We start from the raw sequence: 27,065 nt of genomic DNA on the forward strand, positions 1-27,065 counted from the left end.
GGCAACTGCAAGACCGTATTTTTCCAGTTTTCTCTCGGGGCTCTCAATTACATCATTTGGGACACACCCTACTTTCCATTAAGTTGGCTTATTTTACCATGATTTGTTTGCGTTCAAACCAAACATTGTTTCACGCAAACATTTGGTCTTCTTTTGGCACAAGTATGAGAGTCAAGGTGTTTAGAGGCATATTGGGCCACTTAAACCAACAAAAACCGCTTCATGAGGGTCTTAAAATCAATTTTAAAAAATAAATAATTTTAACCCCCTTTTTTGGATTGATCACACCACTGAATTGTGTGTATTTAGTGTAAATGAGAGCCCTGTCTACATATGATTATCAATTAGTTTAATACAATGTAGTTGGTTTTATCAAATGGATCTGAAGTTATACCAAGGAAGCAGATAGGTAACTTTATATGACTTCATGGTATTGAAGAATAAATCACATTTTGGGTGTCATTTTATTGACACAACATCTTTCATTGTCTCTCTGTGCTGACACGATTTGCTTCCCATCGAGTTTCAATTTCCACCATTGCTTGTTGCAACATAGCGAAGTCATTCATGAAGAAAACAAAGAGATTTCGCCCCTTTATTTGAAGTGGATCACTCTTGAGAATCTGAAAACAGAACAGGTATATCAGTGAAAGACTAGCTGTAACATACAGGAAAGCATCCTTTTTATTGATATATCAGTGAAAGAATAGATGTAACAAGCAGGAAAGTATCCTTGTTACACAAAGCCTGCTTGAACACTTCAAAGAACCAACTGAGAAACCAGACATTATGTGATTGAGGTGATTGACAATGTATGCGAGGGAAGCTCCCCTACACTAGACCATCACATCACAGAAGTTTCAGGTCTGTCATTTGACATGTCCTTGAATTACATCTGTCACTTCAACGGTTCTTAAGTTATGGGGTGGAACAAGAATGAAATGGCCAGGGCCATTGTGCTCACCTCATGTGGTGGAAAGATGGATAAAGAGCATGGTATTGTGTCATGTAGTGTTAGGTTTGATGTAGGTCCAAGCAATTACAATTTCCCCAAAATGGCCAATTTACAGTACATTCGACCTCTGTGACCTTGAAAAGTAGGTCAAATCAAAGAAGACCCGGGTGACTCATTGAATGGTTGTTAGAATTAGATGTACCTATGATATAAAATTGGTGCCAATCGGGCAAGTCATTACTAGGAATATTAACCCTTTCACTGCCGGAGGCGCACTTCTGCGACAATCAATAGTATTCCTTTTACTGCCGGAGGCGCACTTATGCGACAATTATCCATACACTATAAAACCATTGAAATTTCGTTATTGAGCGTGGTTAGCGTAAAGTTTGATAGATGGGGCGGTAGTATAGATGGTTCAGCAAAACATGGTGGATGGTTTTATATTTCGATGTTTGGAAGTTTATCGAGTAATTTGAAGCCAAAATGACCAAGAAGAAACTGACTGTGTCTGAGGTCCTTGATGAGCTGGATAAAGTGAACGATTCGGACTCTGGTGAGGAGTTCGTCGATGATGATGATTTAGATCCTGACTTTGATGTAAATGATGAACAAATTAGCGATAATGAGAGTGTGTATATTGTGTTTTGCCAATTACATAGTTTTTTCAAAAAAATTGTCGTCCTCATTATAAATTCAAGATGGCGGTATGCAAATTAGGGCAAATTATGGTCCCATTTTGAAGATTAGGCAACACTGAACAACTTTTATATACATTGTTTTGCTCTATCTCCAGAGGCTTTCTCTCTACAGGGTGGAGAAATATCCATACTCAAAATCATGTTAAAACAAAGAAACCTACCGGCAGGTGAGGTAGCTAAAAATTAGAAGCTACCGGCAGTGAAAGGGTTAATGGCATTTTGAAGAATTTAGGATTTGGCCCCCTCCCTGGAGGCCAAATGGCAAATCAGATCGCACCAAACTTCGGTACCTAAGATCACCTGACCAAGGGGTACATGTGTACTTAATTTGTGATCAATAGTCATTGCAGTTAAGAAACGTGCCATAGTTACGGCCTGACGGCGAATTTACGCCATTTGACCTCTGTGACCTTGACAAGAAGGTCAAATTAAAAACCTGTGTGACATATACTGTATGGTGGTTAGATGTACCCATGATATCAATTTGGTGGCAATCGGGCAAGAAGTTAAGGAATAATCACATTTTTAAGGTTTTTGGATTTTGCCCCCTGGTGGTCAAGTGGTGAATCATATTGGACCAAACTTCGGTCCCTGAGATCACCTGACTAAGGGGTAAATGTGTACCAAATTTGGTATCAATAGTCATTGCAGTTTAGAAACGTGCCATCGTTACATCCTAACGGCCAATTTACACCATTTGACCTCTGTGACCTTGAAAAGGAGGTCAAATCAAAAACCCGGAGGATATATGATGCACCTTTGCTAGAAGTACCTACCATATTTTTTTCAAAATTTCCCGACTATTATTAAGGGAGATATTGCATGTTTTCACTTTTAACGTTTGGCCCCCTGGTGGCCAAACCATGAAACGAATCGGACCGAAACTTGGTCTCCAAGGTGTCATTACATAAGGGTACATGTGTACCAAGTTTCAACTCAATAGCTCTAACAGTTACGAAACGTGCCCTGCTAACGGATGACGGACGACGACGACGACGACGACGACGACGGACGACGGACGCCACGGTATGGGATAAGCTCACCTCTGCTAAGAGGTGAGCTAAAAACCAAGATGGCAGCCATCTTGGATTTGGGCTTGGGCCCAAAATCAATAGAGAACCTTTGACACACTAGGCATTTATGCGATAAAAATTGCAAATCCGCCAGACGAGCGGTTTTTGAGTTATTTAGCGGAATAGAGTGTGGACGCGGATGCGGAAACCAGCTGAGAACATAATACCCCCATCTCAACTGCGTTGAGCGGGGACATAATCATGCTGATTTTCGGTTTGATTATAGAAATATATATCCCTCAAGTTGACATCTCTAGGTCTTATTGTTATGAAACGTTGGCCCCGTGTTGACAGATGGACGGACAGACAAAATCTGAACAGTTACAAAAGAACCTCCCTTTGCAGACACCTCTCTAATAAGGGCAACCTCTCTAATAAGGAAACTAGTTTTGGTCCCTGATTGGTAGTTTTCATTCAATTAGACCTAAATAGAGAGGTTCTACTGTTTTATTATTTTACCAGCTCTGCTAACTTCGTCAGCTTAGCTGCAAACACAAAAATAGCAGCCAACAGATTGGGAAAATGTCCTCAGTAATGCAATTGGTCCTTTATAGGCAGTTTGCATTGACATAATAATGTCTTCCAAAGATGATGTGTCAATCTATCCTAGAGATATATAAAATCTCGCAGGACCAGCCAACATCAACGCTCAAATAAATGGAGGTAAGCAACAACAAAGCCAGGACTGTATATTTATCAGAAACGTCATGGTGAATCAACTACAAAGGAAGACAGCCGTACCGCAGATAGTGTAGGACAAGCATGGATGCTAGGTCCTTCGAACTACTGCGGTATTCTGAAGATGGCACTGTAACAGACTGTGAACTAAGTGGGTAAGCATATGTGGATATCTTTTGATTTCTACACATTGCTAGTACCTTGGTGCTACAAATACTTGTGCATTTATTTTGGGTTAGATGAGACAAGATATACTAGCAATGAGACTTAAGCACACGTACGGCGGTCATTGCCATAATTTGAATTGAAAATGAGTGTCAGGAAATAAAAAATTCAGGTGAAAATGGAACTTAAAATGGAATGTTTTTCAACTTTGGGTTTTTGATGTGGATGGATTCCACAATCCTAGTCAAATTAAGCATGGCCTAAAATTGTGTCCATTTATATTCTAATTTGTTCAAACTGAGCTTACAAGTAAATGGATAACTCCTACCTTTTTCTTCTGTTCCACGTCAGTAATGGTGTCCCTGATGGTGGTCTCTAATCGGCTCAACATGGCCTCAAGTCTTGTCATCATGTCCACAAGTTGAGGAGAACTTAGCTGTGGTAACCCCTTAGAGGTGGATGATCCAGAATAGAGCACTTTCTCATAAATCTTTAGTTGCCTCTCTCTAAAAAAAATGGTGGAATATCATGTAAGAATTAAACAGCCAGGGCCATTGTGCTCAACTGTCAACATAAAAGGGTGAACCTGAAGTAAAACTTGTTGTAAAAAATGCAATAGTTCTGCATATGGTAAAATGGCTTAATGGTAGGCAAAAATTGACTCGGACATGATGGGTGGTTTTGAATTCATTGCTGATTTTTTAAACTTTGCCCCTTGGTGGCCACATTTGTAATTGAATCTAGGCAAATTGGTCGTTTGGGTAGGACTTGCCTAGAGGTATCTTTGAACAAGTTTAGAATGATCTAGGTCACATAGTAAGAAAACGTGCAATGTTCGTTGAAATTTTCAAAGTTGACCTCTTTGATCTTGAAAAATACGTCAAATAAAAATGAAGCGGCCAGGGCCGCTGTGGTAACCTGTACACATCAGCCAATATACGCTATTTTGTGAGCAGCTGTGTTATGACATGACTCATTAGCTAGATAAGGCCTACTTTCGTGTCTGGCCACCTGGTCGTCAAATTTGAAAACTAACCGTGCCAAAATTGGCATGCGCTTGGAGGTCATATTGAGGTAATGTATCACCCCAGATCAAATTGCTTTTGAGTTATAGCACTTGGATCCCTTTTGGATCTAGCCCCCTGGAGGCCATATCTGAAGTTGTAACAGGCTGAAATTTTGTGCCCCGGAGAAGGTCTTCCTATCATACATTTTTTACAGGTTTTGAAGTTGCTATGTGAAACAATGGCAAAACATGCCACATTTTTTTGTTTTTTCCAAATTTGACCTCTGTGACCTTGAAAAGTATGTCAAATCAAAAACCCATACTATATGTGATGCCCCATCACCGGATGAACCCACGATAAAACATTCGTCATACTAGCTAGCAGCGTTTAGTAGTTATGGCCAAAAGAAGGTTTTCACAAAGCGCCCCCTATATGCCAGAACAATAATCAAATCGCGAATTTCGGCATACACGTTACTGTTGCCCCAAGAGACCCACACACTAAGTTTAAAGTTTCTAAGTCCAGCGGTTAAGAAACGTGCCACCATTGTTTAACGGACGACAGACGACGGACAATGCGCTATCCCTATAGTTCCCCTGTCCTTAAGACAGGTGAACCAAAACCCAGCTATTATGTCATGTATCCTTAGGGATAATGTCCAATGTCCGCACGCGATACTCACCGGTGTAATCAGCCCTACAGTATTTCGCCTGCGAAATCTGTCTAAAAATTTACCGGCGAATGCATGGGGATTATATGAAATCGCCGCTATGTCATATGCAAAATTCGCCCATAATCGTGCCTTTTCTTCGATTTCGCCCAAATATCGCTCCAGGTAATGGAGCGATTTCATGATATTGGTGGCTCTTGTCCAATATTCGCTAACGATTTTGCAACAATTTTCGCCTTGTTTTATCGGCGGAAAAGTGCAGTCACGTGACATAAACAAATTGATCTAACCAAAAGTTAATTTCAGACCCAAAGAATCACTGCTATATCTTTGTTAATCTGTGGAACTGGCTCGATACACGCTGAATAAGCAGGGTTGGAAATTCCCAGAATGCACACAGTAGCATTTTTTTATAACTGTGGTGTTAGAAGCTCTCCACAGCAATTTTGTCGTCAACTAAGGCAATTTATTTTTTTCAATTTAATGAATTCGTACAGGCTACCTGTGTCGGCCCTACTACGGGGCCTCCAGTATTCGAATTTGGTGGGGTTTTCCTGCACTCATGACGTAATTTGCGCGTGCGCAGTAGCTGCGCCTTCCGCCATATTGATTTATTGAAGAACACATTTAATTTCGGGCATCTTTAGTCAAAGTTATCATGGCTTTCTTACAGGAGTTTACTGCCCGGACTCGGGTAAGTTAAAGAACAATAAGTATAGAAAATGTGTATGATTGGCACTTGTCTTTTGAGACGCGATGAGCCGTAATTTGGCGAAGAAGGGTGCAATGTTTACATCTATTTTGGAAGTGTCGCATTGTGGTCTGACGTGTATAATCCCTCTGTCACAACAGACACACTTTTGAAAGTTGATTCTTGTGGTATTTTCGAGCTTTGACACTGTGCCATCAGGCGCTGTATAGTCTATATCATCTGAAGTAGCATTCCAATGCTTGTTAGGTTACTTATCATTGTAAGAAGGGTGTATTTGGAGAGACAAACTGTGAGGACAATCTTTTTCGTTCAGTTCTGCCGATTGTTAGTAGGTGGCAGCACCGTAGCGGGAATCTCGGTTTCATAAATCCTTTTTCATTTCTAGTTTTGTCTTCTTGGGGTAGCATTAAGGTGTCCTGGGATTTTGTGGGAAGTCTTTTGGCTATGTTTTTGAGGCCTTTTGAGAGATCAATGTTGGGCAAGCTAAAATCTGCTGACAATAGTGTATTTGTATTTCTTTACTATATGATGTCTCAGGTCATGTCTTTAAGGTTGTGATGTCTTCGTCTTAGGTTGTGCCTGAGACATGTTTTTGAGAATTTAGGTTGTTTGTCCTTGGACTTATTAGTACTTATTTTGTGTGCTTTCAGTTCAACGTGACATCAGAGACAGTTCCATATTAAAAGCCACGCCAAAGGATGTTGCATCAAAGGTTGTTATAACAAGAGACGCAATAAAAGAAGATTAAACGGCATATAATCGTTACTGTGTTAATTTCATCAAATGAAGAGCCGTTACAGTTGAACCGATAGGACATCCAAGATGTATTACGACAATGATCCGGCGCTGCCGAACTTGGGAGATCTGACAGGTAGCCCAACGCTTGACTATGGTGCCGGGGCCTGTGGGACATCCGAGGACAGCTCAGATGTCCACTAATCGAACTAGAAGTACGCCAAGATCGCACGAAGACGAGCAGCCGGATTTAGCTAGTGCCCTGGCTAAATTAGCCGACGGGATAAGTACGAAAGGAGAGGGCCTCCCGAAGAAAGAGCCGACTACCTTCGACGGCGATATATTTGCATACCCAACATGGAGGAACTCCTTTTGAGTCTTGGTCGAGAACCGATACCAAGAGATCGCCGACAGGTGTTACTATTTGGGACGATATGTGAAAGGAGCCCCCAAGAAAGCAATTGAGGGTCTTCTTAATCTTAACACTACATGTGCATATGACAAGGCGATTCGCATCCTAGAGCAACGATACGGCGACCCGCTAGTCCTGGCGAAAAGTTTTCGCCAAAAGCTCGACAACTGGCCTACCGTCAAATACGGGGACGGCAACGGCCTGCGAGATTTCGGTGACTTCTTGGCGCCGTGCCAAACCGCCATGGGAAAACTATCCCAACTAAAAGTACTTGATGATCCGTCTGAACATCAGAAAATTATGTCTAAGCTGCCGAGGAGCGTACAAGACCGGTGGATCCGCATCGTCGATACAAGGCTTTACGGCAATGGTGCTTACTTGTGCCAAGACTCTGAATATCCCGAGTTTAGCGAACTTGTGCGAGTTTGTGCAAACACAGGAAAGGATCGCTTGCAATCCGCTCGTCGAACAAAACAACTCGTCAAAACAATCTAGTAACACTAACAGTAACCAGCATCGCAATCCTAGGGGTACGATGCTGGCGACCAATACTGAAACAAAGAACGAATCTACCCAATTGAACAGGGACGCAAGAAAGTTCACTCCCAAGTGTGGAATGTGTAAGGGTCAACACAATATTCTACACTGCGAGGTATTTAAGAAAAAGACTCATGCTGAGCGCCTTACTGCAGTGAAGGACAATAGGCTGTGTTATGGTTGTCTGCGTTATGGCCATAAGTCCTCAGACTGCAGACGCCGTCACACATGTGATGTGTGTAAGAAACAGAAACCCCACCCTACTCTGCTGCATGAATACCGCATGGAGACAGATCCAGACCTAAAATTAAACACTGCCAAGGGAACGACACATGCGACAAGCACCCCAGGAGCACACGCTGATCGTTCCAGTGAAGATTCAGATGGCAGAGAAAAAACACGTAGAGACTTACGCCCTCCTCGACCCCCAGTCAGATACTTGCTTCTTGACGGAGAGCCTGTGCTCCAAACTTGATGGTAAAGGCCCGACGGTAAATTTACGTCCGTCCACAATGTTGGGGCAAGAGATGGTTCAATGTAGGAAGATAGAGAAGCTGAAGATATCAAACCTAGATGGATCCAAAGTCATCAAATTGCCAACCACCTACACGAGACAACGAATACCCGTTGAAAGCATCCAGATCCCCAGGAAAGAGGACCTACTTTCTTGGCCACACTTGTCCACAGTTGCTGAGAAGCTGCCCGAGAGACGTAAGATGGAAGTCAGTCTCCTCATTGGTGCTAACTGCATACAGGCACTAAAACCGAGGGAGATTATACCAGGCGAAGAAAGTGATCCTTATGCGATAAGGACAGACCTAGGATGGGGTGTCATTGGCCCAGTAGCAGTTAGAGACGGAGCAGCGGCAAAGTCATGTTGGTCAACGGTCACCGGCGAAGGAGATTGCTTTGCATTTACCACCAGGTGCAAAGAGATGAAGATAGACCCAGTCCAGGTACACAACATGTTCGAGCGTGGATTCGAAGACACAGATGCTGATCACGAAAAAATCTCCCTAGCTGATAAGAGTTTTCTGACTCAGGTCCAGAACGGGATACAGCAATTGCCCAATGGTCACTTCTCAATACCGTTACCTTTCAAGGGAGAGACCAAGCTACCTAACAACAAAGGGATGGCTGAAAAGAGGCTGAATGGACTACGTCACAAGCTGAAGAAGAATGCTCAGTTTAAGGAGGACTACTATGCCTTCATGAATAACATGCTCGAGAAAGGATATGCAGAGAAGGTCCCAGAGTCAGAGTTGGAAGCAGCACCGGGAAGAGTGTGGTATGTCCCCCATCATGGCATATATCATCCTAAAAAACCGACCAAGCTCCGAATTGTATTTGATTGTAGCGCAGAATACCAAGGGGAGATACTGAACAGTCACTTACTACAAGGGCCAGACCTTGTGAATAATCTCACCGGGATTCTGACAAGATTTAGAAAGGAAGATGTCACCTTCACTTGCGACATAAAATCGATGTTTTATCAAGTGGAAGTCAGTAGGGAACATCGAGACTTTCTGAGATTTCTCTGGTTTGAAAATGGTGATCTGAACAGTAAGCCAGCCGAATATCGATTGTGCCGCCACTTGTTTGGCGCATCATCGTCGCCCGGATGTGCCAACTATGCATTAAAAGAGACTGCAAAAAAGTATGAGGACAAGTACGGGGACCAGGCGGCCAATTTCATCAGGAAAAACTCCTACATCGACGACACCTTGGGATCAGTCAGAGAACCCAAGGAGGCATCAGCGCTGATCAAAAACGTGATCGGACTATGCGAGGGCGGTTTTCCTGTTCATAGCGTCACAACCAACGATCGAGACGTCTTAGTTTCCATACCGGAGGAGATGCGAGCGAGCTGTCTGCATTCACTCGATATACGCAATGACATTTTGCCTGCCGAGAGGACCCTTGGAGTAAAATGGAGCATGGAGTCGGATACGCTGCAGTTCAAACCCCAGCTTAAGGAAAGGCCTACTACCCGACGTGGCATCCTGTCGATCGTCAGCTCAATCTTCGACCCACTAGGACTTGTTAGCCCTGCAGTACTGGAAGGGAGGCGTATCGTACAGGAGATATGTCGCGATGGTAAAGGATGGGATGAACCAGTCAGTGAGGACGTCAGCCGTCAGTGGGAAAAATGGAAAAGCCAGATCGTCGACATTGGTGAACTGGAGGTCCCTCGATACTACAAACCCAAGGGATTCAGCCCTGAATCCGTAGAGCTTCACCATTTTTCGGACGCCAGCTTCCAAGGTCTAGGCTGCTGTAGCTATCTGAAACAAACCAATGCAGAAGGAGACGTCGCCACCAGTCTTGTAATGGGCAGATCCAGAGTAACACCGAGCAAGACTGTCACGGTACCCAGGCTAGAACTTGCTGCTGCTACTAGCGCTACCCAGATGAGCAAGTTCTTGAAGGCAGAGCTTAAATACCCAAATATGGTAGAGCACTTTTGGACCGATAGCAAAGCAGTGCTTGGATACATTGGTAACGAGTCAAAGCGACTTCACGTCTACGTCTCCAATTGGGTCCAACAGATAAGAGATCGCACATCGCCAGAGCAGTGGCACCACGTCCCTACAGCCCAGAATCCAGCAGACATCGCGTCGCGCGGTTCATCAGCCAAGGACCTTGTAAAGGATGAGCTGTGGTGGAATGGGCCAGCATTCCTACATTCTCAGGCAACGCCGCCGAATCCCACAGAGACATTTGAGGTATCGCCAGGAGACCCACAGTTGAAAAGGACTGTATCCTTGGCGACCAGGACCACTCAAGAGGCAACCACTCGTACGCTGAGCCGCTTCGATGCCTTTTCTATGTGGCACTCAGTCAAGAGAGCAGTAGCAGTCTGTCTCAGATTCAAAGACAGACTGCGCAATTGCATCACAAAGAAACCCAAGGACCATATTGAGATCGCCGAATGTCTGAAGGAATATCGCCCGGTGGATACAGCAGAAATCGAGACAGCAGAGAGAGTCATCATCGGATTGCTTCAAGCAGAAGCATTCCCAGGAGAGCTAGCCAAATTGCAAGCCCAGAATTTGGCAAACGATGACAAGCAAAGGGACGCCAACAGAATACACAAGTCAAGTCAACTTGTTAGCTTGGACCCGTTTCTCCATCAAGACGGCTAAATCAGAGTCGGAGGGAGGATAGGAAGAGCACAAGTACCCTCACAGCTGAAAAACCCTTTTATCTTGCCAAAGAAGGGACACGTAGTCCAACTACTGATCCAGCACTATCATCAAAGGACGGGACATTCCGGACGGGGTATGACGATGGGCGAGCTGAGATCCTCCGGCTATTGGATCTTGGGAGCCCGGTCCAGCGTCATGTATTGCATTAACAGATGCGTCGTCTGCAAGAAACTGAGAGGGACTCCCACCAAGCAGAAAATGGGAGAGCTTCCTGAAGACAGAGGTTCAAACTTCCTTGGAACTAACACCGAATTAAAAACAGCACTCAAGGGAATGGACAACAACACAATCAGGAGACAACTTTTGAAGGATGGTTGTGATTGGATCGAGTTCAAGATGAATCCCCCCTTAGGTAGCAACATGGGAGGAGTTTACGAAAGAATGATTTTATCAGCAAAAAATGCCATCTCAGCTCTGATGATTACCCATGGTACTAGTTTGGATGACGAAACCTTGATCACCGTATTTGCCGAAGCAGCGAATATTGTGAACAGTCGTCCTCTGACTTGTGTTGATATGAGCACGTCCAAGGAACCTGAGCCATTGTGTCCTAATCAGCTGTTGACAGCCAAGACCAGGATCGTCATGCCGCCCCCTGGTCTGTTTCAGAAAACCGATCTGTACTGTCGCAAGAGATGGCGCAGGGTACAGTTCCTAGTCAATGAGTTCTGGGTCCGCTGGAGACGCGAGTTTCCCCCTACACTACAGGAGAGACGCAAGTGGGAAAAGTCAATGCCCAACTTGGCAGTCGAAGACATCGTTTTGCTGATAGACGAAGGAGAGCCGAGATGTAGCTGGCCCCTAGGCCGCATAATCGAAACCTTCCCCGGAGAGGATGGCCTTGTCAGGAAGGTACGAGACAAGGCCAAAGGAGCTGAGTACCTTCGGCCAGTTCACAAACTGGTACACCTTCTGACACCTGAAAAAAGGGAAAATCCGTAAATTCGACGCTATTCGTTACGTTACAGGAGAGACGCGAAGAATTCCCGATCGAGGAGCCATTTGTGTGGAGTCTAAATAGTGAAATTACAAAGCTTGAGAGCTGGAATTGTGGTCCTGACAAAATAGCATTCTGGGAGTCTCTAGTGTTAATAGGCTTCTTTTATTTATTTATTTGACTAACTGGAATTCTAGGGTTGATATGGGTACAGTTTGGTTAATGCTACTTGTCATGCCTGCTATTCTTACTCTCTGCGTTCTAATAGTGGAAAATAACCCTAGTGTAGTATAGGGTTTCTAGATCTTGAAAATTATGGCTCAAGGGATCTCCTTTCAGATTCTGTATGGAGGAACATCCTGTTTTAGAGATCTGCCCAGTAAACTTGGCTGTGTGGTTTTCAGAGCTTTCTGTTGTGGGTGTTTTTCGATCAGGTTGTATAATTTTTGGTCAGACTTACAGTAGTAACTGAAATTTGGATAATTGTCTTGCCTTGGTATAGCTTCTCGGATCCCTGGTACCGGTACAGGTTGTTCTTTGAGTCTAGCTTTACTATATTTGATAAAATGCAACTTATCGAGATACTCACTTCCGAGAGCTTTGTGTGTTTTTGAGCCTCTGGGCAGTAGTCATTTGATATTTGGATAACATACACATATTCTGATTTGGAACATCCATGTATAGAGCAAGCCAGCTACCTGCAACAGCGTGTTGTTGTGGGCATTATTCGTCTGAGGAAGTTTAAAGACTGACATTCACAGTGTTTATAGAACAAGTTGCCCCACTTCACACAATGGACTCTCAGCTGATGTGAATACAATGAACATTCCTCTCCTTGGAGCTTTTCCCAAGTTTTTTCGGGACTGGACCGACTCATTTTGAGTGTTTGTGCATTTACCCTTTAGCATTGAGCAATTTTCTTGGTTTTATTTTATGTCTGATATTGAAGTGAGCAGAATCTATAGAGTTTAGGATGTGCTGAAAACCTAATTGTTATGAGAGAATGACATTTTGGTTTTCCACACCCCCCTGGAATATGTGTGCAGTTCATACCCACATGTCCTGGGGTTGTTTTGCCTTTGTCTCATAGTTTGCTAAGGCACGTTTAGCCTCCAATTATTTGAGTAAATTGTTAGACAATTTAGGGGAGCCATGTGTCAGCCCTACTACGGGGCCTCCAGTATTTGAATTTGGCGGGGTTTTCCTGCACTCATGACGTAATTTGCGCGTGCGCAGTAGCTGCGCCTTCCGCCATATTGATTTATTGAAGAACACATTTAATTTCGGGCATCTTTAGTCAAAGTTATCATGGCTTTCTTACAGGAGTTTACTGCCCGGACTCGGGTAAGTTAAAGAACAATATGTATAGAAATTATGTGTATGATTGGCACTTGTCTTTTGAGACCCGATGAGCCGTAATTTGGCGAAGAAGGGTGCGATGTTTACATCTATTTTGGAAGTGTTGCATTGTGGTCTGACGTGTATAATCCCTCTGTCACAACAGACACACTTTTGAAAGTTGATTCTTGTGGTATTTTCGAGCTTTGACACTGTGCCATCAGGCTATGTATAGTCTATATCATCTGAAGTAGCATTTCAATGCTTGTTAGGTTACTTATTATTGTAAGAAGGGTGTATTTGGAGAGACAAACTGTGAGGACAATCTTTTTCGTTCAGTTCTGCCGATTGTTAGTAGGTGGCAGCACCGTAGCGGGAATCTCGGTTTCATAAATCCTTTTTCATTTCTAGTTTTGTCTTCTTGGGGTAGCATTAAGGTGTCCTGGGATTTTGTGGGAAGTCTTTTGGCTATGTTTTTGAGGCCTTTTAAGAGATCAATGTTGGGCAAGCTAAAATCTGCTGACAATAGTGTATTTGTATTTCTTTACTATATGATGTCTCAGGTCATGTCTTTAAGGTTGTGACGTCTTCGTCTTAGGTTGTGCCTGAGACATGTTTTTGAGAATTTAGGTTGTTTGTCCTTGGACTTATTAGTCTTTCTTTTGTGTACTTTCAGTTCAACGTGACATCAGAGACAGTTCCATATTAAAAGCCACGCCAAAGGATGTTGCATCAAAGGTTGTTATAACAAGAGACGCAATAAAAGAAGATAAAACGGCATATCATCGTTATTGTGTTTATTTCATCAAATGAAGAGCCGTTACACTGCCTGCCCACAAAAGGCTTGATTACTACAACAATCTTGATTGGTTGGTTCAGACTCGGAAACATAAGCCTAACAATGATTAGCTGTATGATTCGGAACATTCCGCCACAATCCTTCAGAATGCAAACCATCATACTAACAACCTCAAACCTCTGTGCCAAATTTTTGTAGCTCCTCGTGGATAGATGCGATGTATTTGATTACTGGAGTCAGGTGGACCTGGAATTCGAGTTTGTGTTTATGTTTGGTCTGCTTTCAACTGATGTTGGAATTCGCATCATACAACACATGTAATATACGCTTCGTTCCGATGGCTGGTGAGAGCGAATCAGGCACGATTATTGATAGTTTTTTGCCTGCGATTTTCTGTCTGAATTTTTCGCCTGGTCATATTATAATTGTCGAAGGAGGCAGCGATTTGGAGGCGAATGAGTGTGGCGATATTCGACCAGACAAATTTTCGCCCCATTCGTGTGCAGACTTTGGACGTGATCCCTTATAAGTTGTACCTATGATAAATATTTGGAATTGGTCCAGCCTTTGGTTTGGGATAAATGCCACTTTTTGTGTTTCGGGTTTTGGCCCCCTGGTGGCCAGTCTGTGAATCAAATCACATGGAAAATTAGTCTCTGAGGTCGTTTGACCTAGGGGTACATATGTACAAGATTTCAAGTCTGTAACACCAGTGGCGACGAAACAGGCCGCTACTGCCTAGTGACGATGCTGATAGCGAACTTTGACCTCTGCAACCTTAAAAAGTGGGTCAAATCAAAAACCCAGGTTATATTTCAAGCACCCTTATGAGATACACACATACATACATACATACATACCAAATTTATAAAGCGCCCATTTCAAGCTGATGCTCGTTCATGGGTGCTTTACATAGTTACATAGGCTTACAGAAGGCACTAGTTGAAAAGATGCGTTTTTAGCATTTTTTTGAAGATGTTTAGTTGGTTCCAGAGCTTGGCGGTGGAAACACTTAACTGCCCTTCCCCGTACTCGGTCCGTGCCCTTGCGGATCTAGTTTGCACAGTGCTGTCGCATGTAACATGACATTTTAAGCAGAAATGTGATTTGGTTATAGCAAAGCGATTATGTAAGCTATGCCTACTTCCTGGACATTTTCCAACTGTTGTGAAAGCATGTCAAGGTGTAGATATGCAGTGGATTACATCATGTTTCGGTTCCTGGAGTTCAATGGAATGGTATTGGTAAAAACGGCTAAAACGGTTGCAGTGAGCAGCGGTAGAGAGGCAGCATTGCGTGTGTTCTTCGATGAAGGTTCACAGCGGAGCTACCTTACAGAACATGTTGCTTAACAACTTGGCATAGTATCGGAATAATACTTCGTTCTTGGAATAAATGGTTTTCACGGAACCTTTTCACGGGAACGTTATGGCAAAGCGACAATTGGTGTGGAAATGTCGCAGGGATTGCGTAAGACACCTGTTCTCATCGTGAAGGAAATCATGGCACCCATCAATCAAGTTGGATGGGACAAGTGCTTTTCCTTTATCTATCTAATATATTATAATTATATGATTTGCATTTGGCTGATGACTTTTGCCATGGAAAGTTCGTTGTTGACATTCTAATAGGCGCTGACTGTGCATGGATGTTTTTAAATGGTGAGCGGTTATGGCCCTGTCGCTCAAATGTCCAGTCTTGGCGCAGTCTTAGTTGGATCATTGTGTAGGCCTACAGGCAATGAACCTATTGTGTCACTAACTGTTAGTGGGATGTCGTGTTTTTGCCCAACCCACGAAGTTGAGCAAATCGAGCCAGTGTTCATTGAAGAAAACAAGTCGATGTCAAATCGAGAGTTAGAAAATAGACTGACAAATTTGTTTCGATGTAGTGAAATAGGCACGACAGATGTTGTCACAAATTAAATTGATTATGAATATTTAAAAGCGGACTATCGTGAGAAAATACAATTCAGAGACAGAAAATACTTTGCGCCATTGCCGTGGAAAGAAGATAACTATGATCTGCCATCCAACCTAGAGCATTGGAAGTGACGGCTATCACAAGTGACGAAATGTCTTCAGAAGTTGAATTAATGAACTCATACTGTGATGTTATGCAAGAACACCTAGAAAAGAGATACATCGAAGCAGATCACCCATGGAGTGAAGAGGACTCACACATTCTTGCGCATTTCTTTGTCTTAAAAGACTCAGAAACTAATGGCCAATTTACAGTACATTCAACCTCTGTGACCTTGAAAAGTAGGTCAAATCAAAGAAGACCCGGGTGACACATTGAATGGTTGTTAGAATTAGATGTACCTATGATATAAAATTGGTGCCAATCGGGCAAGTAATTACTAGGAATAATGGCATTTTGAAGAATTTAGGATTTGGCCCCCTCCCTGGAGGCCAAACAGCAAATCAGATCGCACCAAACTTCAGTACCTGAGATCACCTTAGCAAGGGGTACATGTGTACTTAATTTGTGATCAATAGTCATTGCAGTTAAGAAACGTGCTATAGTTACGGCCCGACGGCCAATTTACGCCATTTGACCTCTGTGACCTTGACAAGAACGTCAAATTAAAAACCTGTGTGACATATACTGTATGGTGGTTAGATGTACCCATGATATCAAATTGGTGGCAATCGGGCAAGAGGTTAAGGTGTAATCACATTTTTAAGGTTTTTGGATTTTGCCCCCTGGTGGTCAAGTGGTGAATCATATTGGACCAAACTTCGGTCCCTGAGATCACCTGACGAAGGGGTAAATGTGTACCAAATTTGGGATCAATAGTCATTGCAGTTTAGAAACGTGCCATCGTTACATCCTAACGGCCAATTTACACCATTTGACCTCTGTGACCTTGAAAAGTATGTCAAATCAAAAACCCGTATGCTATGTGATGTATCCTTGCTAGGAGTACCTACCATAAACTTTTTATTGAAAACGGATCATCAATAAGAGACATATCACACTTTTTATGTTTTAAGTTTTAGCCCCTGGCGGCCAAGTCATGAACCAGACCAGACCGAAATTCAGTGTCAGAGTACCTCTGACCTAGGGGGTCATGTGTACAAAGTTTCAAGTTTATAGCACAAGCGGTTAAGAAACGTGTCACACAGGATACGGACGATGATGATGACGACGACGACGGACACAGGGCTATCGTATAGACTCCCCTAACGGTGAGCCAAAAAGGAACTACAATGTGACACATCTGATAGCATTACAAAGCGCCATGTGCTTTGTGGTGTGTCATCCCTGTTTAATCCATTGGGTCTTGTTCAATTAGTGATAGTTCAGGCCAGATTATTCAGTCCGCATTTAAGGGAGGCGAAAAACGATTAGGATATTCCATTGCCCTCAACTGAAAGACAACCAGGACATTGTTCAGGACTTAAACTGTGTAATGAAATTGAGCACCCGCGTCGGTATCAGTTGGACCATGATCGTCCTGTGCAGTTACATTTGTTCTATGATAGCAGCTTAGTAGCGATGGGAACTGTTTATTATCTACGACAAGGTGATCACGTGGTTTTGATTTAATTCTAAGAGTGAACTCGTTGAAACAAATGTAAAACCGATAGTAACCCAACTGGAACTCTCCGCGATAGTGATGTGTGCAAGATATGACTCGGTGCCACTGTAGGAGACAATGCTGGACTCCATCCACGAGGGCCGAGGTTAGAAATGTGCTACATTCTTGCGTGACTTGCAGACTAGTGTCTAGTCGGGCTTTTGTGTTGCCCCAGAGCCCTAATCTACCGGACTTCCGTACTGATTTATCAGTTCCATTTGCCAACGTGGGTATGGATTTCACAGACTATTTACGCCATTTGACCTCTGTAACTCTGGAACCTGAAACCAACTGTGACCTTGAAAGTTATATCAAATTAAAACGTATATGTGATGTATCCTTGCTAGGAGAGCCAACCATGAACATTTTATTGAAAATGAGTCACTTACAAGGGAGATATCACACTTTTTAGGTTTCCACTTTTGGCCCCCTGGTGTAGGGCTGCTTACCATCTAATAATTTTTCCTGTAATATTGCTGAAATTTTCCTGTATTTTGCCATAAGTTCCCGTAGTATCATGACATAGTGTAAATTTCAAAACAGGCAGAGACAAGACCACAATTGATTTTTTAAGCCTTTTAGCAGTTAAATTGTCAATGTTTGACCGCGACGCATCAAATAATGCGTCAACTAGTGAAACTGAAATTCAGGTATGATATACGGGTTAGTCTTGCGAGTAACTGGTGTGATTTAAATTGGTGATTGACCACGGAAATTTTTTTATAATCGACAAATTAGACAGACTTTGATATTTCCACTCTTTTCAGCCGACTGGCAGAAAAAACTCAAAACACGCCCCCTATTACCCAATTAGCAAAATTCGAAATTATTTTTTTCATCAAATAATTTCTTTATATCTGTAGACTTGCCACAACAAATATTTTTTCAGTACCTCTCCAAATATGTACTTGAGAGTAAAAAACATGCACTCGTCTAATTGATAGGCCTCGACCCTCCAACCTATGAATATTCATTAGTGGTCTTGTCTCGGCACACCAAAGCTGTTGGCCGCCGCCATTATTCTATGCAGGGTAGTCTCTCACAGCAGCTGTACACATGTGATACAAGTTTCCAGATCCTCAAAATAGGGTGATAACTACGATCGGTGTCGCGGTGCGCGAGACTAATCAGTAGATTGCGTACTGAATAAAGCAAAACTCTCCTTGGCAACGGGCGTTGGAACTTCTAATATCGGGCCCGCCAGGATCAGATATCGGGTTTAAAGGCTAAGAAACTAAATGAAACTAGAAATTTGAATGTTTATTTCAAGAATTAAACCGTATACAAACATTTTACAACGTATTTTTAAGTTGAAAAAAAACGTATTTTCAGCACTGTTAAGGCCGTACCATAACGGTAAAAACCGTATTCCGTAAAGTCGGGAATTCAGTCGTACCAAAATACGGCCATTCCATACAGGTACGCAGCCCTGCTGGTGGCCATGTCAAAAATCAGATCGGACTAAAAATCTATGTCACTGTCAGAGGTCACCTGACATCGGGGATCCTGTGTACAAAGTTTCAAGTTCATTGCCCTAGAGGTTAAAGGGGCACCTGGAGTATAAATAGGGTGGGAGGATGTCTGCCTGTAACCATCATGCGAAGAGCTTCTGAACTTTGCACAATGTTTTCAAAAATTTCTTTGGCATAATCTATCAGTTTTGATTGAAATTCGTCATTTGAACCAATCATAGGAAGCCAAAGTATGAAAATCGTTTTTAGGAAATATCTCTGTAATGAGATTACAGAATGTTTTTATGTGTCACTGGTACAAACTGCAAAGTTTTCAACCTTTGAATCTGATTGGCTATTAGCTTCATGACACTGCAATGTAAACACTAAGCACATTGTGCGAAAGTTGAACCTGAGAGTTCAACCTGCTATCCAGGCCATCGAATCATGCGTCCGAGAGTTAAAGCCGTGGCTAATCGCAAATGGTCTATCTCAGAATGACGTCAAGACTGACTTTGCCATTTTCTTTCCTAAACACCTTGAAAGTATTGTTAAAGAGCTGAACCTTGACATAACAATTGGAAACTGCAGTGTAAAACCATCATCCTGTGTAAAAAACCTAGGTGTTTTTCTGGATTCGGGTCTCACCATGGAAAAGATTGTAAACAATGTGTCAAGAGTCTGTCACTTTCATATGCGTAATATCAGTCGCATTAAGCCATTCCTCACAGATGCAGCATGCAAGTCTCTTGTCCAGGCTACTGTCATCTCCAGACTGGACCTTGCCAACAGCCTCCTGTATGGTATAGCTGACAGTCATTTGAAAAGACTCCAAAAGGTGCAGAACACAGCGGCCCCACTTGTAACCGGTGCAAAGAAGCGTGATCACATTACACCAGTTCTTCAGGGGTTGCACTGGTTACCTGTCCACTTACGTATTCAGTTCAAGCTGCTGCTTTTATCATAAAAGGTTTTAAATGGCTTAGCACCAGGGGAGCATTGCTTTTATGAATAGGGCGCTATAGAAATGTTTTACAATAAATAAATAAATAAAACTTTATTGCAGGTGCATGACCTAGGAAATTTGAAGAATCTGTGACATGAAGTAGTGAAACATACCAACCTCTGTGAAATTTTAGAGATTGACCTTTCTGACCTCGGCAACTAGGCCAAAATGTTTTAAGCACTATGTTAAGCTTGATCATATCAATCAATCATGTACATTTGAAGATCATACAGTACAGTGGAGGTTTTTTGATATATGGCTGAGCCACCTTTGCTAAAAATTTAGATTTTGACCTCTGTGACCTTCAAAAGTAGGTGAAATCAAATCCTGTATATTATGTCATGAAGTCTCGTCAGAAGTATTGACAGTATGGTTCTAGCTATCAGCCTTAAACCCCAAGATACTGGTTTTTGATACTCCTACCTTGTATACAAAACCCTGAGAAAAACCGGGAGGGTGGCTGTTCCGATTACTTTACACACCTTATATAGTTTATGTTCAAATTTGCGGTATAATACAATAAACACGTTCCTAACATTTGGATTCTTCAATCTACATCGATTTCTGTTGAAGTGTTTTTGTGTATTTATTACGAAAGGAAACAAACTTGCAGCGGGGACGTGCAATTCAACAAAGAGTCTTTCATACCTCAAGCTTAAAAGCGGATTTCGCACGGCTAGCGATTCAGCCTACTGTTTACTTTTCGGTAAAAATGTATCTACTTAATACCTGTTCAAAAGTACGGCGCTGATCAGTTACTCTAATGAATTGGTCAGGGGCCATTGTGCTCACCGTATAGATATTTGTTGGTTAGAAATTCATCCTGGTTAAGAAACATTCTACATGTATAGTATATAGGTCAAACAAAAGTCGGTATGACATGTGATGTAAACTTGCTTGGAGTACCTACCATACATAAAAAATCATCGAAAACAAGTCACTAGACTAATAAGCGAGATATTGCACTTTTTGCCTTTTTTAGTTTTAGTCTTCTGGTGGCCAAGTCGAGGAAAAATTAGGATCAAAAATTTTGTGTCAGAGGTGACATGACGAAGGGAATCATGTGTACCAAAATTCAAGTTCATAGCTTTAGCGGTTAAGAAACGGGCCATAGTTACACTCAAATGGACAATTTACACCATTTGACCTCTGTGACCTTGAAAATGAGGTCAAATAAAAAACCTGTATGATATGTGATGTATCCTTGCTAGGATATCCTACCATAAATTTATATTGAAAACGAGTCACTCATAAGAGAGATATCACACTTTTTCCAATTCTGGCCCCCTCCCTGGTGGCCAAGTGAAGAATCAAATCGGACTGAAATTCAACGTCAGATGTCACCTGATCTGTGGGGTCCTGTGCACAATGTTTCAAGTTCATAAATCTAGCAGATAAGAAACATACCACTGTTTTGGAAACAGGATACAGACGACGACGAAAGGCGGTGTCTACATATCAAATTTGAAGAGTCAAGGACAATTAATGTCAAAACACGCGACCTTCGCTGAAATTTTAGAGTTTGACCTCTGTGACCTTCAAAAGAAGGTCAAATCAAAAACTCTTATATTATATCATGTAGTCTCATCAGAAGTATTGACAGTAAAATTTCATTGTTCTACCTATCAGCGTTCATGAGATATTGACAAAATAAGGTTTTCAAATATGGTCGCCTGGAGCCTAGAAAGTAGGTCAAATGGCGATGATTTTTTGTGTCAAGTCATGTTGTCATATGACAATTGTCATCCTCACATCAAGTTTCAAAATTCTAGACTCGGACAGACGGACGGTGACGGACGACGGAAAAGACGTGACAACACAAGCTCACCCATGTGAGCTGAAAATATTTGTCTTCGTGACATGGCTGAATTCCGCCATAATGATGTAACAAAGGACAATGATAACGGCCAGGGGCCATTGTGCTCACCATATAGATATTTAGTGGTTAGGAATTCATCCTGGTTAAGAAACATTCTACATGTATAGTATATAGGTCAAAGAAAAGTTGGTATGACATGTGATGTATCGTTGCTTGGAGTAAAATATCATCGAAAACAATTCACTAGTAAGCGAGATAGTGCACTTTTTACCTTTTTTTAGCTTTTGCCTCCTGGTGGCCAAGTCGAGAATCGGATCAGATCGAAATTCATTGTCCCAGGTAACATGACATAGGTAGTCATGTGTACTAAATTTCATTTTTATTGCTTTAGCGGTTTAGAAACGTGCCAAAGTTACACTCAAACCACCAATTTACACCATTTGACCTGATATGTGATGTATCCCTGCTAGGAGAACCTATCATAAAAATATTATGGAAAAGGCATCACTCATAAGAGAGATATCACACTTTTTAGGTTTCCACTTCTGGCCACCTGGTGGCCAAGACGAGAATCAGATCGGACTGAAATTCGAAGTGAAAGGTAACATTACATAGGGAGTCATTTGTACTAAATTTCAAGTTCATAGCTAGTGCAATAGTTACACTAAAACGGCCAATTCACACCGTTTGACCTCTGTGATCTTGAAAAATAGGTCAAATCAAAAACCCGAAGCATATGTGATGTATCCCTGCTCTGAGTACATACCAAGAGTATATCATTGAAAAAAAGTCACCATTAAGCGAGATATTGCACTTTTTGCCTTTTTAAATTTTGGCCTCCTGGTGACCAAGTCAAGAATCAGATCAGACCAAAATTTAGTGTCAGAGGCTACATGATGTAGGGAGTCATGTGAACCAAATTTCATGTTCATAGCTTTATCGGTTAAGAAATGTGCCCTAGTTACACTCAAATGGACACTTTACGTAATTTGACCTCTGTGACCTTGAAAATTAGATCCAATCAAAAGCCGTATGATATGTATCCTTACTGGGAGAACCTACAACAAATAAATGAAATGGCCAGGGCCATTGTGCTCACCTCATGTGGAGGAAAGATGGATGAAGAGCATGGTATTGTGTCATGTAGTGTTAGGTTTGATGTAGGTCCAAGCAATTACAATTTCCCCAAAATGGCCAATTTACAGTACATTCGACCTCTGTGACCTTGAAAAGTAGGTCAAATCAAAGAAGACCCGGGTGACACATTGAATGGTTGTTAGAATTAGATGTACCTATGATATAAAATTGGTGCCAATCGGGCAAGTCATTACTAGGAATAATGGCATTTTGAAGAATTTAGGATTTGGCCCCCTCCCTAGAGGCCAAACGGCAAATCAGATCGCACCAAACTTCGGTACCTAAGATCACCTGACCAAGGGGTACATGTGTACTTAATTTGTGATCAATAGTCATTGCAGTTAAGAAACGTGCCATAGTTACGGCCTGACGGCGAATTTACGCCATTTGACCTCTGTGACCTTGACAAGAACGTCAAATTAAAAACCTGTGTGACATATACTGTATGGTGGTAAGATGTACCCATGATATCAAATTGGTGGCAATCGGGCAAGAAGTTAAGGAATAATCACATTTTTAAGGTTTTTGGATTTTGCCCCCTGGTGGTCAAGTGGTGAATCATATTGGACCAAACTTCGGTCCCTGAGATCACCTGACTAAGGGGTAAATGTGTACCAAATTTGGTATCAATAGTCATTGCAATTTAGAAACGTGCCATCGTTACATCCTAACGGCCAATTTACACCATTTGACCTCTGTGACCTTGAAAAGGAGGTCAAATCAAAAACCCGGAGGATATATGATGCACCTTTGCTAGAAGTACCTACCATATTTTTTTCAAAATTTCCCGACTACTATTAAGGGAGATATTGCATATTTTCACTTTTAACGTTTGGCCCCCTGGTGGCCAAACCATGAAACGAATCGGACCGAAACTTGGTCTCCAAGGTGTCATTACATAAGGGTACATATGTACTAAGTTTCAACTCAATAGCTCTAACAGTTACGAAACGTGCCCTGCTAACGGACGACGGACGACGACGACGACGACGACGACGACGGACGACGGACGCCACGGTATGGGATAAGCTCACCTCTGCTAAGAGGTGAGCTAAAAATTTACGAAAACGAGTCACTCATAAGAGAGATATCACACTTCTTAGGTTTCCACTTCTGGCCCCCTGGTGGCCAAGTCAAGAATCAAATCGGACAGAAATTCACTGTCAGAGGTCTCCTGACCTGAGGGTCCTGTACACAAAGTTTTAAGTTCATACTCATAGCTCTAGCGATTAAGAAACGTGCCACTGTTTTTAAAACAGGATACAGACAATGTCGACGACTACGACGGAGGACGACTATGAAAATGACGCAAAAAAGAAATATATTTTGACAGTCTTAGTCTGGTTTGCATGAGAATGATCTCGTGTATTTCAGATATTTTCATCAAGACTTTGTATCACACTCCAGGTCATGTAGCGAAATCTACAGGTTTTGGAACTAATTTTGAATGAAATGGCCAGGGCCATTGTGCTCACCTGTCGATATGAAAGGGAGAGTATGAGGAAGAACTTGTCATTGTTAGGGGTTAATCAAGCAATAGTTGTGGGATGGTGTGGTTTGTCTAGAAAAAGTGGAGTTAGTCGTATTATTTTCCGCGTGCACATGTAACTGACGTTGGAATAAGTGAATCGTTATTTGTGGGAGAAGCTGGGAGATGTTTTCTGGCCAATTAAGACGGGTTTACATGTGTCTTAGCTATTCAGTGACTATTGAAAATTAACAGCGCATTTACATTTTGTAAAACCTGCTGTCATTGGCCGAAATTTCAAATGAATGGGATGTACCTGTGGAATTGCGTGTGAATACGCTATCTTGAAAGGAGTATTTATCCTCGGCTTGCGATTAGAGAGAAATGTTGAAAAATATGATACAAGAACAATTGAAGCAAGGAATGCACAGTATAGAATATGATGTACTGAGTAACTAGGTAGCAGTTTGTATTCATTTTTGAGACAATAACATAGTTACAAGACAGCCCTATAGTCGGATTCATAAGTAAATGTCACTGCCCTTTTGGGCCGCTGCGCAAAAACTACTGGGCCTATTTCTTCAAAGTTTGGTTTTTCTTGAATCTAATTTCGGGACCCAAGAGGATTTTCATATTTCAGTAACCATGGTTACGAAATAATTTTTTTGTATGTATTGGTGTACATTGACGTAGTGTGTTGATTTTGACATTTTCTCCTCTGTACTGCTTATTTCTGGATGCATTTTGCTGAAATGTTCAGGTAATTTTTTTTCGTGTGTATCTTTAAAGCTGCCAAGTTTCATTTAGAACTATCCATCAAAAAAAATCGGGCCCTCCCGATTCCCCCAAAATGGCCAGAGGCCAAAGGGCTCCAAAGTTGAAAAATTTTTTCTTTATAATTTGCAAATCTCTAACCTGGAAATTGTGTTGGGTCCCGAAATTAGATTCAAGAAAAACCAAACTTTGAAGAAATCGGCCCAATAGTTTTTGCACAGCGACCCAAAAGGGCAGTCAGTGACATTTACTTATGAATCCGACTATAGCCTAGGCTAGGCCTAACTATAAAAGCACTGATGACAGCTGCGCTACACTTTCATCATTATCATCATCTACTTTAGTCAACCAGCTCAGATGACCTTTCTTGGGGCAGTGATCGGTAACGGTGAACAGGCAAATGTTTACATTCGTGTCTACGTGTATCATGGATTCGTGTGGGCTTACACCGTTGTTGTGTTGACACACTGACTGACTCTGACTGTGCACATTTCTACAGCGACGAAAAACGATCACAAAAATGGTTCTTTTTAAGCACTCGTGACATGTTTACAAAAATTAAAGCAAGTGTTTTTAGTAGAGGTTTACCTAATGAGTAGCGTCTGGGTGATTATAAACCATTAACTTGTGTTTAAAAGCCCACATTATAACGAAAGGTTCCAGCTTGACGCTAATCTGCAATGACGCCAGCCGCCATTTTGCCATACTCTCGAAACTTTGGGATCGTCAAATGCAATGGAAATCACATAATTTCTGACACACACTGCTACAATTCATCATTTTATTGTTCTTTCACAGTATTATTACGCCACCCCGATTCGCAAGGCAGCTTGTACCAACTGGCTCTGCATTGACTATCCCCATTCCAAGCCGAAGAACAGTGTGACAAGTTTCTCATTTTACCTTCCAATCACAGTCAAAATTTTCTAAAACAACCGGCAATGAGGACAAACTAATAATCTCAAACCAATCACAAGAATGTAATCAACACATACAACCTCATCCGAAGAGCGGATGATTAAGTTTTAGCATTGATTCAAGGTGATTTAATTCCTTCTTCGTCTCGCTTCAAATTCATAAAATGGCTGTCTTCCATACTTGTAGTATGCAGATCTAGTGGCGCAGTACAACACTGCGCATCTGGGATACCCCGACGGATTGTCTCGAACCGCGAAATTCAAAACTGCTGGCAATGTGCCAACTGACATTTTTGCACAATACTGCCACCTAGTGATATGAAACGAAATTAATCTATTTAATATCGAAACCTCAATATCAGGGCAACCTCTAAAACTTCATTTCAAACTTCAATCTGCTGGAATAAAGAAAATGGGCTTTTTTAACCTTGACCTACTTATACCTGAATAGTAGGTCACACTGACCTAAATCTGTGTCAACATGTAGAGATGCCCAATAGGTGTCCACATATCAAATTTAGAGAGTCTATGACCAATAGTAAAAAAAACGTGCCATGATCAAAGAAATTTTAGAGTTCGACCTCTGTGACCTTGAAATGAAGGTCAAATCAAAAACCCGTGTGATATGTGATGTACCTTTATTAGATACACCCACCATAAAATTTTCATCGCTCTAGCTTTAACCATAAGCTTCAAAATGACAAAAATAGGTTTTCAAAGAGCACCCCCCATATGGCAGACCAGCAGTCAAATTGCGCTGATTTTCATTCTGAAGGAAGGTCTTGCCTAGGGGTACCCACACACCAAGTATGAACTTTCTGGGTCAAGCGGTTAAGAAACATGCCACGATTTTGTCAAAAGTTAACGACGACGACAACGACGGACCCCAGACGCCGCGGTATCGTATTAGCTCACCTGACAGGTGAGCTAAAAAGGACTGTAAGCATGCCGATGTTTAAACACCTTCACATATAATGCT

At 42.0% G+C, this 27,065-nt stretch overlaps 1 protein-coding gene across 1 annotated transcript in view; it reads right to left on the minus strand.

Moving 5' to 3' along the window:
- Nucleotides 1-482: 482 nt before the first annotated feature.
- Nucleotides 483-27,065, minus strand: part of LOC135486767 (HAUS augmin-like complex subunit 3) — a 79,827-nt gene continuing 53,244 nt past the window's right edge. Inside the window, exons 4-5 of the mRNA XM_064769865.1 lie at nucleotides 3,901-4,078; nucleotides 483-623 (exon numbers count right to left, since the gene is read on the minus strand). Coding sequence (XP_064625935.1) covers nucleotides 483-623; nucleotides 3,901-4,078 — 319 coding nt within the window. The remainder of the gene's footprint in view (nucleotides 624-3,900; nucleotides 4,079-27,065) is intronic.

Source organism: Lineus longissimus, chromosome 4 (assembly GCF_910592395.1).
Source record: "Lineus longissimus chromosome 4, tnLinLong1.2, whole genome shotgun sequence".
Taxonomy (NCBI): Eukaryota; Metazoa; Nemertea; class Pilidiophora; order Heteronemertea; family Lineidae; genus Lineus; species Lineus longissimus.